The 24563-nt window shown below is 37.2% G+C and overlaps 2 protein-coding genes across 2 annotated transcripts in view; both read right to left on the reverse strand.

Annotated features, from left to right (window-relative positions):
- Window positions 1–23877, reverse strand: part of LOC137297638 (ubiquitin-conjugating enzyme E2-24 kDa-like) — a 62695-nt gene extending 38818 nt beyond the window's left edge. Inside the window, exons 1-4 of the mRNA XM_067829531.1 lie at window positions 23843–23877; window positions 23661–23728; window positions 23032–23228; window positions 22529–22579 (exon numbers count right to left, since the gene is read on the reverse strand). Of these exons, the coding sequence (XP_067685632.1) occupies window positions 22529–22579; window positions 23032–23195 (215 nt within the window). The 5' untranslated portion in view covers window positions 23196–23228; window positions 23661–23728; window positions 23843–23877. The remainder of the gene's footprint in view (window positions 1–22528; window positions 22580–23031; window positions 23229–23660; window positions 23729–23842) is intronic.
- LOC137297648 (mannose-1-phosphate guanyltransferase alpha-A-like) overlaps window positions 1–24563 on the reverse strand; it is a 510132-nt gene that overhangs the window by 112988 nt on the left and 372581 nt on the right. The window lies entirely within an intron of this gene.

Here is a 24563-nt window from a genome sequence, read left to right on the forward strand (position 1 = left end):
TATTAGATGTGTTTAGGGATTTAACTGACTAGTTGTGTTGGGATTTACAACTGTTCCCTTAGAACATCCTGGTTAAAATAGATCTTCAGCACCTGAGCCTGACAGGGTTGAGACATGTCACTATATCTTAATTAAGTAAATCGATACCCATGTTGTCAAGTACAGCATTGTCTGCTGAAATTTTAATCTTTACAGACCTTCATATATGGCTTGAATATTGCAGAGGCCAACATAAACAACAAGCCAAACACTCCAGTCTACGTTCAACAAAGATCAATAACAATCAGTTTCATTTCACTCATCTACTCTGTTGAAGAAGTTTCCAGTAATATATGTTTTATGGCACTGTTTTATTATTCAGTGCAAGCAAATTAATCTCATGTAGAACATTTAAAACTATTTACCAAAGAACATTTCTCTACAATCAATTCTGGACACTTACTATTGATCAGAAATATTGATACATGGTCTACAATCAATCCCAAGGAAATCAATACTTCTTAGCATGAGCAATATAACTTAAAAATTATCAAACTTACATATAAACAGATCTTCTTGAGTATTTTCTTCTCCAAACAAACATAACAGTGTAGATGGTACAGTGCTGGCACACCTAACTTTTTATGAAAAGAAATTACTATGAACGAAAGTCTGCCCTGTTACATTATCTGATAAGGAAAAAGTGTTCATTGAATATCTGGACATTTTTGATTGATTATATTAATAATTTCCTACATATTATATTAAAAATTTCATTCAATACTGTGTGAACTGATCAGCAGATTGCACAAATTCATTGTCACTTCCAAGAACACTTATTAATTATGCCTTGAAACAACCTTCAGTTGGCACAGAATGGATACATATATCATAAATTAAAACCCAGAGAGTCAGTGCTATTGACTTATGAATGTTTTCATTATGTAAAATCTATCCAGCAGTACACGAGAGTAGTGCTGTTCTATTCAAATAGCAAACAGTAAAGTATAGTAACAGCTGCAAATGAAATAACAAAATCTAAAAAAACATTATTACTAGTAAAACAATAATTTAAGGTACAATTTCTTTCAACATACTTTTAAGATTCATCACTGGGTATTTTTACATAATCACGCATAGAAATGAGTGAATAGCATAAATAGTGGCTTCTCATTACTCCTATTTCTGATTAAAGAGAAACAAATTATTCTCTCATAAAACAATGCCTTCCTGAACAATAAGCCTTCCTGAAATGGTAGGTCATCATTTCCAGTAATGCTTTATTGCAAATTTTACAATCATATAAACATAAAAATGAGTTCGTTTAACAGTTAATCCACATACTGCGCCATCTGATGAAAAGTACTTCAACAAAACCCTATCCTGGGTACAATTAATTTATTACTGACAAATGTGAAATGAGCGCATACATATTCAAAAAGCACACATACATGGCAAAGGAGCAACATGATGGATCACGTGAGGATGATACACATTCCCAACAATGTCACAGGAACTGTTAGAACAAACTAGAATTGTAAGCCAGTACAATTGCTGACAGTTAAGTTTTGACTGTTCTTTGAAGCATAACATCTTGGTAAGTCAAGCTCAAACACACAAGCCCTCTAAATGAACCCAGATAAGACTGGATGCTCATTTGAAAAATTACAAGACCTAATGTTAAAAACTAACAGCCATTTGTTCCAAATCTTTACATTAACAGAAAAAAAAAAATTTTTCACTTATGTAAGTGAGATTTAGTTTCGTACCACATAGAGGCATGGTTATATAGGCACCCTATCTGACAGCTGACTTCCTGTTTTTCTTATTGTACTTCAACATAATTAACTTTTTATACCATTTTAATCCATCAACTGTGATTCACTGAACATTTTGTCTTCCTTTGATCAAACATCACTAAATTCAAAGTCACCATCCACAAATTCATTTCTTAAACCACAATCACAAAATATCAGAGATTTCAAGTCAACACAAAACAGAAATAATTACCCAGTTTTTTGACACAAACACCTACAATAGGTGTTAGTTAGGGCACAAACAGGTTCAACACACTATGCTACAGGAATGGGTTGAGTTTATTTGAAACCCTTTATCATGACGTCCTTGGTTTGACAGAAGAGCCAATGATGGCAACACAATGAGATCAATTACGGCTGGTTCTGCCAGAAACACATGCATTTTGCTGCAATAAATTGGATGATGACATGCAATGATATTAGTCCACTCTGTCCAACTTGGACTCTGTCTTTCTCGGATTGCTGTATAAACCAGATCAAACTTGCGGTCCCCATGTAATCCTTCTTGGTTGTCATAGTAAAAAATCTCTGTGTCTTGGCCTCTCATTACTTCAAATTTTGGATCAAAGTGTAGGCCAGAAACGTAGTTACACGTAAAAACACTGCTTTATAATTTGGACTGAACAGGAAGTCTGTTTGGCTAATAAACCTTGAATAAACACATTTGGGTATTTTCTCTGATTTACTGAGCAGTTCAACATTTTTTCCAATTTTCGAACAGACAACAATTGATGTAAGTATTGTTTAACTGTAAAAAGAGTGATCTTAATTCACATTTCATTTAGCAGGAGTGTTACAGTAAAATATCTTCCAGCCAACACAACATCAGTTCTCCAACCTCTTGACCAGGGAATAATTCAAGCCTGTAGGAAATTTCTGTGTAAGTTGGACTGCTGTCTAATTTAGACTTTTTTTTCACAAGCTGGTCCGAATTAGATAGAGAACACTGTACTGGGAACCCAAATGACGACTTGCTAAGAGCGGTATAACAGTGTAACTACATCAGCCTATGGTCCCTGGTTCTCGCACGATCATATGACGGAGACCAGTGTTAGAACCCCACTCAGCTCTTAGTAACCTTAAAAATCTGCAGCTCTTTATGTATTTCTAGTTTTTTTACATTCATCTTGTGAATTGGCATCCTCCAGCTGATAAAAGCATGATTTCCTAATGAAATGCAAGAAAGGCAAGTCATTTTCTTACGACATATTTAGAATATTTTTTGTTTCATCTTCTTGAATTATTTTGCTAACATATTCATGGGTCCAAAGTACTTGAAGTTTTTCATAATGCCAACCTGTCTGAAAATTCACTGGTGTCCAGCCCTCGGACTGGCGGTACCTTGATGAGGTTGACAGCTGCTATAGTTTTTAGATGTTTTAGTGCAAATAGGTCTCGATGTAGACCATTTAGCAGTGTTAGGTTATGTACATTTTTAAAATATCATGGTATTACTCAACAAGCATGGCATCATGCCACTTTATCAGTATACTATAATATAACACAAGGTGGATTATAAATTGACTTAACAAAATCAACTACTACACAGAGTCAAACCCAGACAAAATGCATGATGAGCAAACACTTCAGGCTACCTTACTAGTTCATACTCATATTAAGCATTTCCTCATTCTAGCCTGAGTCTCCTGGCACTGTTCAAGCATCTGCCTGCCAATACTCTTCAAGCCTCCGTATTTCACCTTCAATCTGATAAGAGGCAACCTAACGGAATGCACCCATCAGTCTAGGATTGGAACAGAAGTGATTACTGCAGGTGAGATGAAGCTGTCAGGGGTTTTATGAAGTTGGTCAAGAAATATACTGGTACTTCATAAAAAAGCAGTACCCTTTCTACAAGATGGCAGAAAAGGCAAAATTTGTCACACATTAATTTTTTCACTATCTGTGATGAGGAATCTCCTTTGACTGAGGATGCTGCTCTCAACAGTTGCTACAGATTGTAATGAAATCAGCTAAATCTACACAAAAAATCAACCTTCTGAAGCACAACACCTGGAAAAAGGGAATCACTTTTTTAAGCTGAGAAATGGGGGAGAGAAAGAGTTATCTTGACATACAGGCCTGTTACTTGTTTGGTCTGGTTATATTGCCTGCAGCAGCTAGTACCCAACTGAACTGTGTGTTGCCAGCAGGATCTATAGAGTTTAAATTCACTCGAAGTGAGAGCACGGGTCCCCAGTTTAATCTGTGCTAGTCATAAGAGATGACAGGATGAGCTGACTGATTGCTTTTAATGGTATTCATTGTCTGTGGACCCATGCTACCTGATGTCAGTCACCGGATTGTCTGGTCTAACCTATTATTATTTTCAGATCCTCATTTTAAAGATAAATATTGCTTCACCTGACATTAAACAAGTCTCAAAACAAATCTAACACACACAGCTGTAGAAAGTGAGTGTTTTTCTGCAATACCTGCCAAATTGTTAGACACAAGAAATAGGCTCCTCAGATAAAATCCATGTGGAGAAATGAACATGTATCATTGGCATAACAACCACAATTCACTTCAACCACAATGGTACTCTGCCATCTGTTACTGTAAGCACTAATGTGCGGATTGAAGTGAGTGAGTGAACATGTGGTTTTACGCCGCTTTCAGCAATATTCAAGCAATATCACAGTGGGGGACACCAGTAATGGGCTTCACATATTGTTACCATGTGGGGAATTGAACCCAGGTGTTCAGTGTGACAAGCAAACGCTTTTACCACTAGGCTATCCCACTGCTCTGTGCGGATTAGAACCAAATCTAAAAGTGAAAAGTTTACCCCACTGTCTCTACATGCTGATCAGCAAATGAGTTGTTTTATGCATAACCAGGGAGGTGAAAACAATAATCAATACAAGATCAGTGGTTGACGTCATGAACAACAATCCATCATAATGTGGACCAAGGTTAGCTACATCAACAACACTGGGCAGAAAAGGTGACTAAATTCGATCAAGTCATCAGACTGTGTGACTCAACTGTGTGATATCATGTAACAATTTGGATGTTGCTCATGAAATACACCACTGAGTTACATAGCAATACCTTATTACCTAATGACTGCTGTTGTATATCCAGAAATCACAGACATGTTAACCATCAATCAGGATAAACAGGCACTTTCTACAAGATATGACAGCCTACTACTACTTTATTGCAGAGAATGCAATGTCAGAATTTACATTACACTAACATACAGTTTCTGAAATGAACATATTTTACAGAATCAGCAGTTCAAAAATAACAAAACATGTTGAGAAAACATAATAAAAGAAGATCAGTGACTTTTACTGTTAGCCTGAAACTGTGGTAATCTAGACTGTCACATTCTCGACTTGCATTGGGTAAAGCCTGTATGACAGATCACATTTTATCAATTAAGACACCCAAGGTCCCATTTGTGACAAGGACACTTTTGTTTTAAATCCTTGACATACCAAGTCAAATCCTTGTTCCCATATCAAGTTTTCATGGACCGTATCTCATATCGTAAAAATACTATCAAAGAAACGTATCATGTTCAAAAGAAGAGTAGCATTACAACTCTACAATGACACAAGGCAAACAGACATACTGCGTGGACACAAAACATATTCGACATTAAGGGTAAACAAGAAACATATACTCATCATTCATCTTATCTCTTATGAAATACATGTCAAGATACAGGTCCTACTTAGCTGACGCTATGTTCACGCTTTCAAGAACATTACTTTGAAAGTTTCACTATAGTCACAAATTAACATGCATATCCTCAGTGTCAGAGATACGTCAAGGCATGTGATCCGTACGCTTACAAGCTTAAGCTCGCCATCACAATACTTAGAAAGTAGTTTGCTGCAATGGGTTACGATTACATGTAATGAAGGAGATGGAACACGGAAAAACCTGATGGTCAGTCATGCACGATTTGATTTACACAACCATATCCCCTTATATCAACTGGGTTATAATGGGCGTTATCAGCATAGGTGTGGTATATGGTGACATCACAGGATACCAAAAGCAGGGATTTACCAGAGGAATGTGTCTGAGGGTCCCTGGGACTCATACTCTAAATTTTCAGGGGTCCTGGACTATAAAATCCTGGACTATAAAATGGGGGTCCCAGACACTTAGATATAATTAATACTATATTATAATATTTTTCAATTCAGTTACTATATTGTGTATCATTATCATCACAGTAATTTAACTGCAAATGATATCACCCTGGCTAGTTTTAGACTCAGTGATAACTTATTGTTATTTGATCAACATATTAGAAAAACTGTTTGGACTCTAAAGCTTATCTATTTCGTTGTGTACGTTGTCAATTGTTATGCAGATAGGACCCAGGAAATTGCATCCTGGACATCCCTTCAAGAGGGTACTCTACTGTCTCTGTTAGTACTAATGTGAGTGAGTGAGTGAGTGAGTGAGTGAGTGAGTGAGTGTAAATGAGTTTTCATGGTGCTTTCAGCATATTCCAGCAATATCACCGCAGGGGTACCAGAAACTGCTCATATCCCAATATGCCTGCAGGGTCAAAATAGGTGTTATCAGCATTGGAGTGGTATATAGTCATATCATAGGTGATATCTGGATTGATGTGGTATACATTGTCATCACAGGAGACATCTGAATAGTGGTAACATACAGCATCACCACAGGTGATATTTACGTGGGGTTATACAGTGTCGTCACAGGTGATATTTGAATATGGGTGGGATACAGTGTCATCACAGCCACATCATAGGAGATACTTGAGTTGGGGTGGGATACAATGTAATCATAGGTTGAATTTGTAAAGGGGTGGGACACAGTGTTATCACAGGAGATATTTGAATAGGGATGAATACAGTGTCATCACAGAAGATATTTGAACAAGGGTGGAATACGGTTTCATCACAGGAGATACTTGTATCTCACAGTGGTGGGATACCCTGTCATCACAGGTGATACCTGCACAGATATGGAATAGTGTTATTACAGGATATTTGAACAGGGTGGGATGCAGTGTCATCACAGGTGATATCTGCACATAACTGTGGAATATACTATCCTTACGGACAAAATTTGCAAAAGTGTGGTATAAAACATCATTACACCAACATTTGCATACCGCCGAGACAGTGTCGTCACTGGTGTTATCTATATAAGGGTCAGATACAATGTCATCAAAAGGTATCTGCATAATGTTGACGATATTGTCATTACAGACAACATCTTCATGAACGAAAGGAAAATTGTCAGCACGGGCTTATCTGCACAGGGTAGGACAGTGTTACCAAACACATTATCTCAATGGGCTTCTGGTACAGTGTCAACGAAGATGCAATCTTCACAGAACGAGTCAGAAGGGCTTCAGGCAGTATTTCCATTAAAGCACAGAGTGTCAATAGACAACAGACCAACATCAGGTAAGTTTAAATATTTTAACATTTTGTTAAAAAAACTCACAGCACTAGTATGGGGCTAGTCATGAAAAGATAATAAGGGTCACCAATATGAAATCCACCAATAAGTGGTTCCTGTCACAATTACAGGCCTCTGAATAGCAGCATCCCTCACTCCTTGAATACTTATATCCCTTCCTAAACTGACATGGGAAGTATATTTCAGTGGTATTATAGCTGACATATAAATGAACTACACAAATACAGCTATGTGCTATGATATTTTTGCCAAATGTGAAATATTTAGAACCATAATTTACCAATATACCTTACTATCAGCTATACAACACTTACTAATAAACATTTAATCATATCTCATGGCATTTTCCCATTAACCTGCAAGACCTACATTACAATTTACAATCTAGAGATGGCAACTATTGACTGTTGGCCTTCCCTCATCCTGATATATTGGTGTTTAGGAAAGAGCTAGAAATCAATTACCTCATAGCAAACAAGGATGACTTGCAACATCCTAAAACCATGCAAAATATTCCTGCACTTTACAAGGTATCTCCAAACAGATACCACTTGTCTTACAACATTAAATAATACTGCTAACACAATTACTGTCCATCTTACTACATACAAGAGTTCTCCTCAAACATACTATCTGGCTCACAAAATACCTATTATTTTCTAGGATCAGGTACTATCGGTCTCACAACATGTTTAGTATTCCTTAAGATATGGAATGTCTTACAATTGAGATATCTCCAAGAACCCTGATACAATCCAGCTTATAAAGTGCCACATACGTCTTAGCCCTATTATTTTAGACACATCTTAATACCAGGTACTATCAGCCCTAAAACATACAAATCTTTTGTGAACAGATAGTGTCTGTCTTACAACATACCAGGAATCTCTTAACCCTAGGTACCATCTATTGTAAAACATAACCGACGCAACAAACACTTTTTTCATACTACACATGTTCTTCTACTTAACACTGTGACATACTTATTTCACTTCTTGCAAGTACTGCTGAAAACAACATTAATTGTCATTAAGATTCTTGTCAGCAACTTCCATGTTTTTTCAAAGTTATTTTTTTCAGTGGAAGAAAAAATTCACAAACCCACAATGTCCTTCAAGGCAAGGAACTAACCATCTTCGTCAAAAATCAATATTCCTTCAAAGCTAAATCATACCATTCTGAGGTAGCTCCCTAACCAAATAATTTCTCAAATAATAGATCTAATATCTATGCATTTAAAGTGTGCGAGACCAGATGTCATACGCAGACACTTGTGCACTGATGTCAATCAATTCTACAGCAAGCACCAAGTAATTTCCTCTAGTTTGGTGGCATTAGAAGTCCACTGTATATCTAAGCAGACAATCCACGACTACCGTTACAGCACGCAATAATTACCTTTTCTATTGATCGAGAGGGACACAGCATTGCCAGTCAAAAAGCCTGGCATACATCAACGTAAAGTAACGAGATTATGCTTCACATTCGTCGTCTTACCCCTACCAACTGAGCACGGATGCATGCATGCACATATGAATGCATCAGTGAGCAGCCTACTTTATCTAGCCTACATCTGCTTTTTATTCCATTAACTAAATATTCCGTTAACAGTCACTCAAACACCTAACACTGTATCATGAACTGTGTCCAGTCAAATTAACACAAAGCTGTCTGTTAAGTTTTAAAGAGTAACTTCAATCAGGCCAAATGACAGCTCTAGAAATTTGGAAAGAAGTCCCTTAAAAGTCATTTTGCTTTGTAAACTGAATGGTGTACATCAGTCATTGATGAATGAGTTACGTTTCATATCACTTTTGACAGTATTTCTGCGGTGTTTTTGAAATGGACTTCACACGTCATGCCATCGTGTCACAAATCAAAACTGGCAGACATCATCTCCACTGTTTGGAACATGAACATCATAGAAACCTTTATGGGTACAACTCCTCCTAACAGTAAATTACAATGCCACCCAACAGTAAATCACAACCCTCCAAATAACAAACACTTCCTACAGTAAAGGCAACACCTCCAGCAGCATGTGACAATGACAACCCCATAGTAAATGACAACCCAACCAGCAGCAAATAACAAGCACAACCAACAGCAAATAACAAGCACAACCAACAGCAAATAACAAGCACAACCAACAGCAAATAACAAGCACAACCAGCAGGAAATAACAAGCACAACCAGCAGCAAATAACAAGCACAACCAGCAGCAAATAACAAGCACAACCAGCAGGAAATTACAGCCTAACTAGCAGCAAATGACAACCACACTTAATGGTAAATGACACCGAAACCAGCTAAAAGACAACCTCAAGCAACAGTATCTGATAACAAGGAACAGTTTGTTTGTTTGATGTTTAACACACACTTTAATATGGCACTCAGAAATATTCCGTCTATGTGGTGGTAGTCTGTAAATAATCAAGTCTGGACCGGATCATCCTGTGATAACAGGACCAGCTTAGGTCTACACAACAGGAATAAAATGACACCTTTCAACCAAGTCAGGGAGCCTGACCTCTGGATCCCATTACCCGCCTCTTACAAGTGTGGGTTGCTGCATGCCAATCCTATCCCAGATTGTCACGGGTAGTAAATAATATCAACTAAAAGTAAATGACAAAAACCCTACATAAATATTACAACCAAAACGAGCAATAAGTAATAACACCCTCTTACAGAAATGGATAGCAATGTCATCAGAATTTGAAACCCCTAAATTCCAGTAGATGTTACACATGTGTATTAAACATGCTATCTTTGGGTTCTTAAAAGAAATACCCTCTATTTTTTATTAGTCAGGATGTAAGGGGTAAAAATAGAAGCATTTCCCATCTGCATGGAAACATCAGGAAGTATGGAGAATAAGTAGATATAGCCTGTTTTTCAAATTATCAGTTCATAGCCAAGTGAGTGGAAACAGAACCCCAGTTGTTTTCCCTGCTCATATTATCCTGATGGTTTCAAGGCAAAAAGAAACAAACTGACAGCTACATGGCTGATCACAACAACTGTTTCATTCCCATTACAACTAGTAGAAAGCACTCTGTGAAACCCACATCTTGGACAAAAACAACATGTAGCAGCCAGATTGTGTGATCAAATATTTTCACGAGTGGAAGTTCGGATCAATAATTCCATTATTGATTGAAACATACATGGCTCAGAAACATATTTCATTTTCAGAAGCGTCTTCACTGCAGAAAAACTCATACTATTTTGAGTGGTCTTAAATAAATCTTTTGAATTTTGTCTATTTGATTCAGATACAATCTAAGATAACTTCACTCTGCCTTAGTGGGAATGGATCCATGGAGAGTTGAAACTACTGCCACGGTCTACATCAATATTTAAGTATTTCTGATAAATCAGAGAGTTTCAAACAATTTTAAAAATGTTTTCAATTACTAAATTGGCTTTCAGCTTGTGAAATCTTGTAAACATACATGTGACACATGTAACACATTTAATCTGCCAAGCCATGACAGCTGTACTATAGTCATGTGAAAGCATCAGGTGTTCAACTTTCTTTTTTGAGAATCTTTCCTTCCATGGCAGATGAACTACGGTAATGTGACAGAACCTGGTAAAACATTCAACATGACAGGTTCATAAACTAAAAGATTTATTCTACTGCAATATACTACTCAATATAAGTTCTTCCCCTGATTCTTTCATATTACAATAATTCATCTGTCACACCATGACAGTTTAACTGTACTAATATGAGTGAGTGAGTGCGCGAGCAAGTATATGGCTTTAAGCTGCTTTTAGCAATATTCTAGCAATATCACAACAGGGAAAACCAGAAATGGACTTCACACATTGTTCCCATGTGAGAATAGAGTCTTCGGAAGGACAAGCCAAGACTTAAACCACTAAGCTACCCCAAACCCTTCTGAACTACCTGCAGGTAATACACTGATATCAAATCAAGATTAAAACTCAGATATTTCTTACATCTGGTTGTAAACATGACAAAACAGATTATATACATACGGTTTGTTACAACAAAAATCAGATCTGAGAAATATTGATACAAAATAGGGTTGCTAGGCTCACTAACTTGGTGGACATCAGTTCCAAATTGCATAGATCGATGCTCATGCTGTTGATCACTTGAATTTCTGGTCAGGCTAGATTATTGTAACTTGTCATATTTGGGATTACACTTAGCAAAATACAGTGTGTACAGTTTTGGTTGAGTCCCACCCGGGATTCGAACCCGCAAACTCAGTCAGGCACCCAATTGCCAGTACACACAGTTAGCCGCCTAACCCGTTCAGCCACCACGACTTCCACAAAAATGGAAGTCGGACAAATGGTAGTTTAGACAGCATACTTTGTGTACCCCTCCGATAAGCGTTAATTGGCATGGTTCTTACATCTTGAATGCAAATAGAACAGTTAATGCTCAATGCTATAGCAAACAAATCAATGTTCATTACATTACGCATACCTTACATTACTAACAAAAGCTTCCTTGTCAGTGAACATATGTCATGTGTTCGATGGTCAGTGGAATTCATGGATACTAGCATATCCTGCATTAGAAAGTACACTTGAAACAAATAATGTCGTTTTGACCCAACTAATTGCATATGATCATATTGGCTTTCCAAACAGTGTTTGGCCTGTTTGTTCTTATAACATTCTGCAGGAAATCAATTTATGCACTCAAGTCTTTTTAACAAATTTTTGTATGATGTATTAGGGCATCCTGCTCCAAACTGAATTAAGCTTGGCTAGATATTCAGATAACCTAGATCTACATAGCAAACATTGCTAACTTACCATGACAACTGGCATTAGCGATGATACTGAGTCAAGGTGAATGGGTTAATTAGAAAATGTGGAGTGGGTTTTCAGTTGGAAATAAGAAAACCATGATAATGGTTTCTAAGTGAGGCGTGCTTCTGGCACACTCAAACATTGACTTTTTTTCAAATCTTTACATTCTATTTAACTATATAAAGACACAGAAGGTTATTTTCCTAGCGCACCACAAAATATATCTTACACAAGCTAGGAAGGTATACCCCATGCTAATTTCATTGCACAACGTCCCTTATTGTGTTGTTGAAGATAGGTGTCTCATGTATGCAGCTGTTCAGCAAAGTTGAAACTGTCCTCGAAGTAGTTGCCAGGTAATGCTATTCCCCGTCCCGACACAAGATGTATAAGAAATACGTAATGCATAAGTGAGGGAGTTAAGTTTTACGCCACTTTGAGCAATATTCCAGCAATATCACAGCGGGAGACTCCAGAAATGGGCTTCACATACTGTACCCTTCTGGGGAACATGGGTCTATGACATAATAAACGAATGCTTAAATCACTAGGCTACCCCACCACCCCTGATATATACATATAAGAAAATATTATATACTGCCATGTATCACATCTTCCTGTGCTGCGCCTGGTGTATATGGCATATAACAGATAACAAACACATCACAATTAAATGACACGATGCAAGGAAACCTTTCCTCCAGGCTTACAGGACTTATTTGCTTTTCATCAGCATGAGCCAAGACTTGTATTAGATTCCCCAGGACTTTTTTCAAAGGAAGGATACCTATTCCAAAGCACAGGGAAAGGAACTGCCACACGCCTAATTTATGACCAAAACACGTTATAAAGTCTTATTCTTCCATATCAAAAACTACCATCAGTAAGAAGTAAAACCCAGTATCTTTAAATACATGCCTTTTGTGGAATTTTTCAAGGATGACTAAAAATAGCATGTCAAATATCATAATCCTTTCCATTAAATACACACATTCAACTTCAGACCTAAGCCCATATGACTAAGCCAAACATTTGACCTGATTATAATTTGTTCAACACGTCAGGGCCTCTGCTTTCATTAAGCATGTTCTGAATGTCATTACTGTGTCTGAGGTAACTTCAACTTAGATCTTTAACCTACATTCTCAGTGAGCCTTACAACATAAGGAAACCATGTTGCAAGTTTGAAGCAATTAATCAGAGAGCTACCATATGTACATTCTAATTTAATCTGACCCTTGACCTAAATATTGAGTTGCAACCTGTTTTAGAATAAACTGAAAGTTTTGTAAGCACACCTGCTTCTGGAATTCTGGAATTGTTGGATCAGTACATGGGTGAACTCCATATTGTTATTTACTCTGAGGAGATTTCAACTTTTACAGTGGCTAGGGTAGCCCAGTGGTTAAAGCCTTTGCGCATCACTAAGAACACCTGGGTTTGATTCCCAACATGTTCACAATATGTGAGTGAGTGATTGAGTTTAGTTTTACGTTGCACTCAGTAATATTCCCGCTATATGGTGGTGGTCTGTATAGAATCGAGTCCGGACCAGACAATCCAGCGATCAACAGCATGAGCCATCGATCTGCGCAACTGGGAACCGATGACAGCATGTGAAGCCCTAGTGTCCCTGCCTTGATACAGCGGAAATATTCCCAGAAACAGTATAAAACCTTACTCACTCAACTTAAACAGGTCTTCATGTTGGTTATTACTGCTGACCAAACGATTGGATGGACAGCCTCACTCACTTGACTTGACTGTCATTGTATCCTGACTCTGTGTACTCTTCACATAGATCACTGCATTGTCTGGTGCACAAGTGAACATTTACGGAAGGCTGTCTTAATGGTTGCAGTGTTTGTATTAAACAAATAAAGCAGAAAGTCAAAAATGTAAGAAAGGCCCACTAATATCCTATAATGAACTTTGCACTGCCCCTTCCCCATTAAACTTGAAAACAATCAAATCAACAGTTTTCAAAGCATTATTGAACAAAAATGGGATTTTGGACAGGCGGACATAATTCCTAAAAGTTCATACTGACCTGTCTATGTCAGGTGTATACAACTTAAGCTATAACTGATCAGTATTCACAATTCAGTGTATGGTATACACACAATACAGACCAGATGATAAATGCTTTTTTCACCACGTGATAAAATAGTTTCTGTGAACATGTCGGCAGGACCTTTTTCAGACAAAGAGCCCCTTTGAAACTTCTACAACATTGGCATCTAAGTGTTATTTGTTGTACACTGAACACCCAGGTTGTTTATGGTGATGTCCACGTTCAACATCTTCACCTACACCGCAGCCTACCACTGACAGAATTAGCCAACTACCCATACAGATCAACACAAATGAGATGTTACACAGTAGTCTGAAACTTGTCTGTTGATGAAATTTTCAGTCAAGGAGAGAATTACTGTTTTTTGCCATAGCTATCAATATCAGTAATAGATAAAAATCTGGCAGCAATACATAGAACACTGTAGAGTGGGTGGGTGGGTGGGTGAGTGAGTGAGTGAGTGAGTGAGTGAGTGAGTGAGTGAGTGAGTGAGTGAGTGAGTGAGTGAGTGAGTGAGTGAGTGAGTGAGTGAGTGAGTGAGTGAGTTTTTACTTTTGTGCTGCTTTCAGCAATAGTCCAGCATTATCATGGAGGGGCACACCAGGCTTCACACATTGTACCCACAGGGTTGAATCCGGTTCTTTAGCTAACGACTTAACCACTAGGCTACCGCACCACCCTGCACTGGATACTGCAATATTGACAGTATCTACAAAATTACTGTACATCTGTGTACGACAAATTCAACATAAATGTAATCAATGTATACTGCTCAATAAGGTATAATAATATACACAAAAAGAGAAGCAATATTTTACAATATCTGAAATGCATACTGCATTATCAGACATATACATATAGTAATCCCAAACAAAATAGGCTGCCTTTTACACAGCAATATCGGCAAAATATACAATAATATTCTGCAATACTGAAACTTCTACATCAGGGTCAACAATAGATACAGCAATATCATATTCACTCACTCACTCTCACACAAACTATACATGCAATATACACAGCAATACCACAACTGTACACTGCAACATAAACAACAAAATGACTGTATACTGAAATCCAGCAATACAAACCAGAGATTGACAGCATGAGCAAAGATACAAACTGGATTTCCTGACACAATCTACCAAGTAAATTTGCCACCTAAGACCTTATGATGAACACAAACTGTGACAGGTGATAAAGTTCAGCAGGTCATACACATTATCTGTTACACATATCTACACTATTCCCCACTAACACATGCCCTGGCCATAGGTAAACACACAACCAGCTGGATCTAACATGTATCAGTCACGTTTTTTTTCCAAAACTGCTTGGGACCAGGCAAACAAGTGATTGCTGTTATGAGAGCCAATCCCATTGAGCCAAGTCAACCAAGTGGACACCACAAATCAAACCCATGCATTCCACATTAACAGCATATGCTCTAACCAGTATCTATCCAAACCAGTGTTTGCCTTGACACAGAAAGAGTGCGTATTTGATGCACAAATTATCTCAAATACGCAGTGAATTTAAAAGCTTGCATCACTCTTGACACAATGCTTCTGGGCCCTAAATTCTGATAATCAAAGCTTGTAATCTGCTGTTGTTTAAAACTAAGTTTATTGTTTACCAGTTAACTACTCAGTGCCTATTAATTACCTCATCTGCTTTATTTTGTTTCTTTAATCGTTATTAAACAATCACAGATGAATGTCTTGATGAAAGTTTTATACTGAAGTTGTCTAACATAAAACATTTCCATGAGGACTCCTAAATTTTCATGTCTAAATTCAAAGCAAATTTTAAGTTTCGTTTCAGTTGCATCATAGAAAGATAATAACATGCAAAAAAATCAGCTGATGGAGAAATATATCTATGGGATAAAACATTAATAATATTGTTTAAATCGTGAACATAAATTCACAGTAAATTCTGCTAGTTAAGTAGAAAAAATGCCCTTTGAAGACTGACCTTAAATCCCAGCATCATAGTTCAAATATTAAAAAGAAATGACTGAACTAAAATGACAAAATCTGTGAACATTTAGCACACAGACTTTGAATTTAGAGAAATACTATCTTATCTCTTCAGTGTGAATTATTCAAGTATTTCCACAACAAAAGGTACCACAACAAAACTTGGTGTGCCTAGTGGCAGCAAGAGTTGTATACCCCGAGGAATTGAGATTGATGATACAATGTGACGTTCAAACTGACATCCAAGGATCAAGGCCTTGATGCATGGATATGTGAGCTACATAAATATCCTGTAATAAAAATTAAATAAATAATAATTTTTTTGTTGGATGCTGACTATATTACCTTTACAACAGCAGTGTTCACTGTAGGTTTTGTATGAGTCCATGCAGAAATAGAAGTATACATGTGTAGTCTAAAACGTTTCATTACAATCCTGAATCATTTCAAACTTTACTATTTTCCTCTATGTTGCTGTTTTAAGGCACATTTTAATATAAAGTAGATCAGAATCTATGCATTCAAAATATGCACACAAAATACTTTTTCACATTTGTTTTATTATTTTTTTGCATGATAAACACATGTTTCTGCATTAATGCAAACACTCAACACTCTCATTACTCAGAAAAACCTAGAAAACTGTGTTTTTTGTAAGTAACACTTTCACTTCAATGACATCACACAAAATCATGTGCAACATCATGCACAATGGATTACATCTTCTTCAGTCACTTACAACAGCGTGTTCATATGGTCCAGTTCCTATACGCCCCCTTGTTCACAATGGAACAATTGAACAAAATAGCCAATCAGCATGACTGAAATATTACAACACTCAGCAAAGATTACTGAGCATAACTACACCAATACTCTCACCCTATGGTTACTATTGCTTAATATAAGCACTTATTCCATACACACCTAATTAATAAAACCATAACAAGCCTACTAATCAATGTGAACATTTGCATAAGCCTAAAGAACTGCATGACACTGAACATCCATGATTAACCAACTATTTCTCCAGTACCACAATACATTAACACAAGGCAACTAATCAATAATTAATTATCACCAATAAAACAACACTATGATGCACAATATGTTTTCTTGATAGTTCTTCACTAAGCATACCACAACCACTTAAGAACACTCTAGGCGGAATTACTAGACAATACTGACAAATGACAATCCAACAAAACATCTTTCTTGGCATGCATAGATGGATAAATCTTTTATGCTCAAAGTTCACTGGTGTATATTATCAACTAATGAGCATGGTACATATATATATATCACTCACAGCAAAGCTGCTGTCATTATACTGTGAGGGACAACAGTAGAGTACAGTACAGCACTGCACAGTTCGTTCGACCATGTCTATTACGAACTGATGGAGGTGATGGAATGTTTTATTGTCACGGTCACTTCATTGTATTCAAATCATTATCAGATTTCATTCAAAACTGCCTCTGATCATCCAGCAGAAAATGGGTACCCAGTGGGACAAGTCATGTGACTATTAACCTTCTACTGTCTCACACATAACAATCACACTGTGTGTTTGAGTATCATTATTTGCACCCTGAGCAAGATATGAAGCTTGGAAAGGCTCAATAAAAATATTGTTCTTATCATTACAATGTTTACAACAAAATTCTGTTACAATGACTAAGTGGCTAGCCCTTTTGAGTTTGTTAACTCCATATATTTACTGTATCATGTTTAATTACTTTGTCCATGCACAATGAGTGCATCAGAAGCCTGTCTGATCAATACTGCCCAACCCATTGCACCATGTCTCTATTGCTGCTTCATATATAGGCACGTCTGTACAATATGCTCTAACATAGGGGTGTTGTAAGGGTTCATCCGTACAAACTAAATTACCTAAAGGTCATTTGGGAAAGATGATATTTTTCACAAATCAATCCTTGAAATACAAGTCCCATTTATAAAGCTATAACTTAAGACATTAAGATATATCATATAACTGGAAATTAGTACCAGGTAGTTGTGTTCAAATGATCGATAACTGATCGAAAGAAGGATTAAAAATGATTATCGATTTTGAAAAACATCTTTGATTAATCAGAATTTTGTTGTTTTAGTATAATACTCATGACTGAAGCATACTAACCATTAAATTTAACAAATATTCACGAACAAACATGCACTCAATAGCGCAAAGCTATGGACATTGTATTATTTTAAAGACTTGTATTGTTTTATTAGAATTCCAGAGCCTTTCTTGTCTACATGCATTTCACGGCATGACAGTATTAGCAATAAATCATATAAATTAGGAAAACCCTTAATAATGGTGACTACATTAAAAATCTATGTATTTTGATTATAATCACTAACCATTAAACTCAAGTGCACCAATAATCTACAGAGGATTTTATTTCTGATTCCAAACACCTGTACCAGTGATGGGTTTTTATATTATTACTTAAACAGTACCAGGGATGGGTTTTTATATTATTACTTAAACATGACTACCATTTCACCATTTCCTTCAGAGTTAAGAGAGTTTGTTTGTCAATTTATTTCAGCAATACTCAAGTTTTCCAAAACCTGTGCTAAGAATGAGTGAGTGAGTTCTACACATTGAGCAATATTCCAGAAATATCATGATATTTTACCCATGTGGGGAATCAAATTCGAATCTTCGGTGGAACAAGCAAACACTTAACCGCTAGGCTACCCCACCCGCCCTGGGTGCTGAGAATTAAGTTACACAAGTTTTCTACACCGAAAAAGGTTATATCCTTTTTAAACCATCTATGACTTCTGATTTTCAATTTGAACCCTCAACTCAACACTGTATCATTAAGAATCCATCAGTTTTGTTTCTAAAGGCTCAATCTCCCATAACATGCCAGTTGAGGTAAAACAGTTGGAAAGACCCCCCCGGACACTGAATAAATGGCAAGCAGTAAATATCAATACACGTACTTGAATGACCTGCTCGCTTTCTTTTAAGTGCAAAACTGAACAAGGAAAACTGCCAGCATTCAAAGCAATGGCAATTTCCTTTGTATCAGAAGCAGGCCATGTTTTTTCATTGATGTGTTATTATGGACGGCAATTATGTAAATCTGACAGCCATATCTATATTACTGATGAGGATTACAATATGAACGAGTCCATGATATAAACAGCCTGTGTAACTCAGACAATGACATCTCAAGACTCTCAACCTAATGAAATGACAAAATACACCCATAGCCATGTTTCCATTTGGAAGGCAAAAGCCTTACAATATCTTCCTTAAAGAAAATGTCAGCTTTGATGAGCATTAAACGTTAATTTATGTCAACTGCTGGTGACCACAACACCACTAAAAACCATGAAAACTTAAGAAAGTTTGGAAATATGTAAAATGAGACATCTTAACTTACATTTTGTATTGATTGCATATTTTTGTTTAAAGATGAAATCAGCCATATTCAGATTATATCATGACAGACCCATCTATCAACAATATGAAATTCAAACAATTTCAAATGTGGTATCTCATATTTTTGGTAATATCGCCACAAAGCAATAAATTTCTAAAAGAAATAACAAAGCAAATAATGCGCTTCACAGTTTTGGAATATGAGCCCATGTCTAAGCAGGGACATTTTCATCTGGGATGCTGAATCACATATTCAATATTGATTGAAACAATCATAGTATGTGTGGGGAAATGCCTCTAGACACCTGAGTACATTCAACAATTATGAATGGCTTACATACAACAATCAACATCTGAATGACAGTAACCTCATCCCTTAAAAAAAGCATCTATATTTCAGCGATCTTAGAAGCGGCATGTCTGACTTTACTAACAAATAAAATCTTAATCCTGACCTTGACATATCGAAAATCTTTCTTCGGACAATGTATCACAGTAACAATTTCTCCACCTTTAGTAAAATTGTTTTGCATGGTCTGTAGTTTATACCGAACTATTTCTAGAGTGTATATTGATGATAAAGGAGTAAGGATGTACTCCAAAACACGATGAAGGCATAAGGATATACTCCAAAATGTTGTGTTCGGAATGATAAAAAAGTTGACATTCATAAAAACTCACTTCCTGATGTGTATATCTTCTGAATGCCATTCAAAGACCGAATACACCAGAGCTGTGATGCAACAAAACTGCTTACAGCAACATAAAACAGCAACATCTCAAAACACAAACATCCCATTCAAAATGTACATATGTTTTTCTAGATGTTTCTCATCAACATGAGAACATATCATCTATTATTAATATCATGCCATCGCAGGATACTGCCTATCATTAATCATATCACTCAGCTTACATTAAGTATGAAATTCATCAAGACATCATAAGATGACCCTGAAACAGTATAGACAACCTACAAATGGGGGGCAGATTCTCTTACAGCATAAAATATATGCCTCTAGGGTGGGTGCATACATGGGTATATACACAAACTGTGGACATGATATTATGACATGACAGTGTCTTGTTACAAACACGAAGCCAAATAACTTACTCACGTCAGTCAATCATAGAGTAAGTGACATTTTTGACAAGAGAACAGGAACACAAGATACACTGACTATTACAGAATTTGGTATGGCAGGGCATGTCAGCTTTGGAATATTAAGGAAAACTGTACAGTTACTGGACTGGGGGTTCAGGGATAGGGTTGAGGTGAGTGAGTTAATATTTAAAGTCACATTGGCAATAAGGATAAGGTTGGAGTAATAACAGTCATCTGCAAATGACTACATGATCCAAAAGGAAGAAAATCGGAAGATACTGATTTCATTGGTAGAGAGTATGGATTTAGTAATCCAAATATTATTTCATACACTGGGCTAAGATTCCAATTAGTAAGAGCATGAGAACAGATACAAAAGGTACAGAGAAAAAACAAATACACTGTTTGGTATAGCTGGGCACAGAAACACCATACATGCCACAAATTGTTCTACTGGGGGTTCAGAGGGAGGAGAGAAAGAGAGATCTGTTGGTAAAGACATATGATAAGGACATGACAGTCAAGGGCATTTGGAATCATCCTGCAGTAACGACCATGATACATTGTGCAGTTACTTTCTTGATATTTCAATACTCTAAATAAATTTTAAAATACACATGATAGCTTCAGCAAATATAAACCTACCCTGTACAAGGTCTATGCAAACACTTGTCATCTGTCAATCAAACCTTCAGAATATGGGGGCTAAAAGTACTACTGCAACCATTCCACTTCAAGACTGAGAGAATCTAGGAGATGGTGACACTTATCAGTCACTTCTCCGTTTCTCAATTGTTGGGGTAAACCTTTGTGTGCTGTTTCCTCATATTTTCTTTAATATTAGGCAATGTTTGCCCTGATGCAGTAAACCTGTGTATTTGATGCACAAATTACCTCACATACACAGTGAATTTAAAAGCTTGCATCATTGTTGATCCAATGCTACTGGGCCCTAAGTTCAGATAATGAAAGGTTGTAATTTGCTGTTATTTAAAACTACTTAGTGTATTGTTAGCCAGTTACCTGCACAGTGATGACTAAATACCTGGCCTACTTTACCCTACTCTACTTACGTGTCTTATCATTATTAAACAATCACAGTTGATGTCTTAAAGAAAGTTCCACATTCAAGTTGACTCCCCAAAACATGTCCATGACTCCCACTCATGACACAAGGGAGTCATGATGACTCCTAAATTTTCATGTCAAGGGCACACACTGATTATTTCCAGCTAGGTCCCCAACATGGCAGCCCTAAAAGACTGATCACAGGTTAATTAAAGTTTTTTTTTAACTGCTCCTATTAAATACTTTCAACATACCATGGTTAAAGCTTTCACTGGGATTGAATAATGATTTTACAAGACCTGCAGTGAGATTGTTTTCATATCAATACCATAATGATCTTGACTTAAAAAGATAAAGTTGGTTGTGATGATAGAGGTCAATAATACTTTATTATTAAATCATAAGGAAGTGTTCAGACGCTAGGCTGTTATCTATTTTATCTTGTGAATTTATCATATTATTTTCACATGCTCAGCGACATTGGAGTAAGGAAAAATGCTAACTAAAAATATAAACATAATAATAAATGAATAAGCTTGTCAACTGATCAGGCAATGTTGTCATTATTGTGAAATTTCGGCCTTGCAACCATTGAAACAGAATCCCATAGCATTGTGTTGACATTGTTTTGCTCAACTGTTACTGGACTTAAATGTGCACTGGTATGAATAATAACATCACAAACTGTTTGTTTTGTTATCATTGTACATGACAGTAGATAAAGGGAAGGTTGAAAAGAAAATATGTTGAATATGTAAATAATCGTCACGCTATCGTCTGCTCGTCACACTATCTAGGTACGAACATGTATCATACTATAAGGCGCTTATCACGAGTGGTAATAGTACTGAATGTACCTACCTGCAGTTTGGTGGCGGATCCAGCGTTATTTCGGCCAGTTCTCTTTGCAATCTGAACAAAATGAAATAAAGTGTGTCATGTGACGCCGTTAAACTGATCGCAATCTACCATGTACGCCAAACTTGTCTTTGATTAGGTCAACTCGAGTAAAGATCACCAAACAATATGGCGATCGAAGGTTTGGAAAGCCAAGATGGGTTTTTCGCAAATTATCACTTAACCATTAATCGGATCATAAATTGTCATACACCATTGGAAAGATCGTATCGAGGGCTTTCCAAATATGTTCTTACGTTGGCCGTAGGGTTTTTTCACAAGCGACGAGAGGGCGAAAAAGCTTATATGCAAATGAGCTAGGGTAGAGCTGTGCACGTGGGGATACAGCGAATACACCAGTGCTGTTATTGAACTGTATCAAGTTATAGACCATGGTATGCGTTGTATACACTGTGCAGGTATATTGAATCAATTTGTTGTGTAAATACATCCTATAAGACAGTTACCTGCGTGCACTGGTGCTGGGAGCCTTGCTCAATTTTGTGGGTTTTGTCTCTTTTTCGCCTTGCCCCCCTCTTCCACTACTAGCACTGGGGTTCCGCCCGCTGGTCGCCCCAACTCCCGAGGCCGAGCCCCCGGAGGGTCCGGGCTGTGCATGTGACGTAGACATATTCAGGTAGATCCAATCCCTTCTGTACTATAACTGAAACAGAAATAAAGGCCCTCGGATCTCAATCTCGTTCACCACCGATAACAGGGATCGAGTGACCACAACACTGGAGAAGTTTTAGCTAACTTCCTAGATTTCGCGAAAATATTACCTGAACGGCTGAATCAGGACTCGCCTGTACGTGGCGAAGGGGTAGAATAACAAGTATAGGTGATCAGAATGGACAAAAAAGCATGGCAATAGTTGAGATAAACCAAATGTTCGGCAAATACACTCAGTCGACAAACATGAGTTATTTGCACACAAAGGACTCAGCTCGGATCAACCTAGACGGGCTCTCATGCCGTCTTGATGGCTATATTTTATCACAAAGTGAAGAACTATTAGAGACCTATTACATCAAACAATAGAAATCGATCAAAATATAACAAATACTCAATAAAATAACATAGAAACAAGTCACACCTCGTAGACGATTCGCTCGCGCGTCTCCGACTATCAAGTTGTCATCAGGCTGTTCCGTTCTCCTCCCTCTGAAAACACAAAGTGCAGAATATTCAACGGTGTCTTACGCACAGACTACACCATATCTTCGCAAAATAATAACGGATATTTATTCATTGGAATTTATTGTGATAGCACCATACGTAAAAATTTACTCATCAACCACGATTGCTTTAATATTTTCTTTGTTCTCTGAATTGTCCGATTTGTGCGGAGGGGGGAAATCAGTAAAATCCTGTCAATTAGGCGTCCGGGCGAGAACATTTTGAAGGAGAGGGGGGAAGGGTTGAAAGTTGTTCCATATCGCGGTCAGATGACTCGCTGACCTCGTGTGTGAAGTTGAATAAACCATGAAAACAGAAGCGTCTTACGTCTCATGTAATGGAACAAGCATCGGGGATTGGCGTTTGTATATTGTTGATGAACTGTCGTAAGGTTAACCGTAACTCAAACCTTCTACCGATCCCGTTTATTGAGTGGTAATCCTTTTTTGTTGGAATTGTCTAATTACTGTCATTAATTTAAGATAGGTTCATTATCAGTTAATACTATTCCCGTTTTCGCTGCGTTAATTATGTATGCCACAGTGCGACCCGTATTCGACACACCACTGCTACAGACAACAGAGGGGTGTGTGTGTTTGTTGAACGCTGCACTCTGCAATACTCCAGCTCAAAGACGGCGGCCTACAAATAATCGCGTCTGAACCAGATAACCCAGTGATTAATGTTGTAAGTAATTGTACTAGCCTTGAAACGACATCAACCAAATGACCAAGCTTGACCAGCAGATTATTAAGTCACGTCTGGTTTCAGGGACTTGGAATCTCCACGGTTTGACAATGGGATTTCAGGGAATTCAGAA

The sequence above is a fragment of the Haliotis asinina genome, chromosome 10, assembly GCF_037392515.1.
Source record: "Haliotis asinina isolate JCU_RB_2024 chromosome 10, JCU_Hal_asi_v2, whole genome shotgun sequence".
Lineage (NCBI taxonomy): Eukaryota > Metazoa > Mollusca > Gastropoda > Lepetellida > Haliotidae > Haliotis > Haliotis asinina.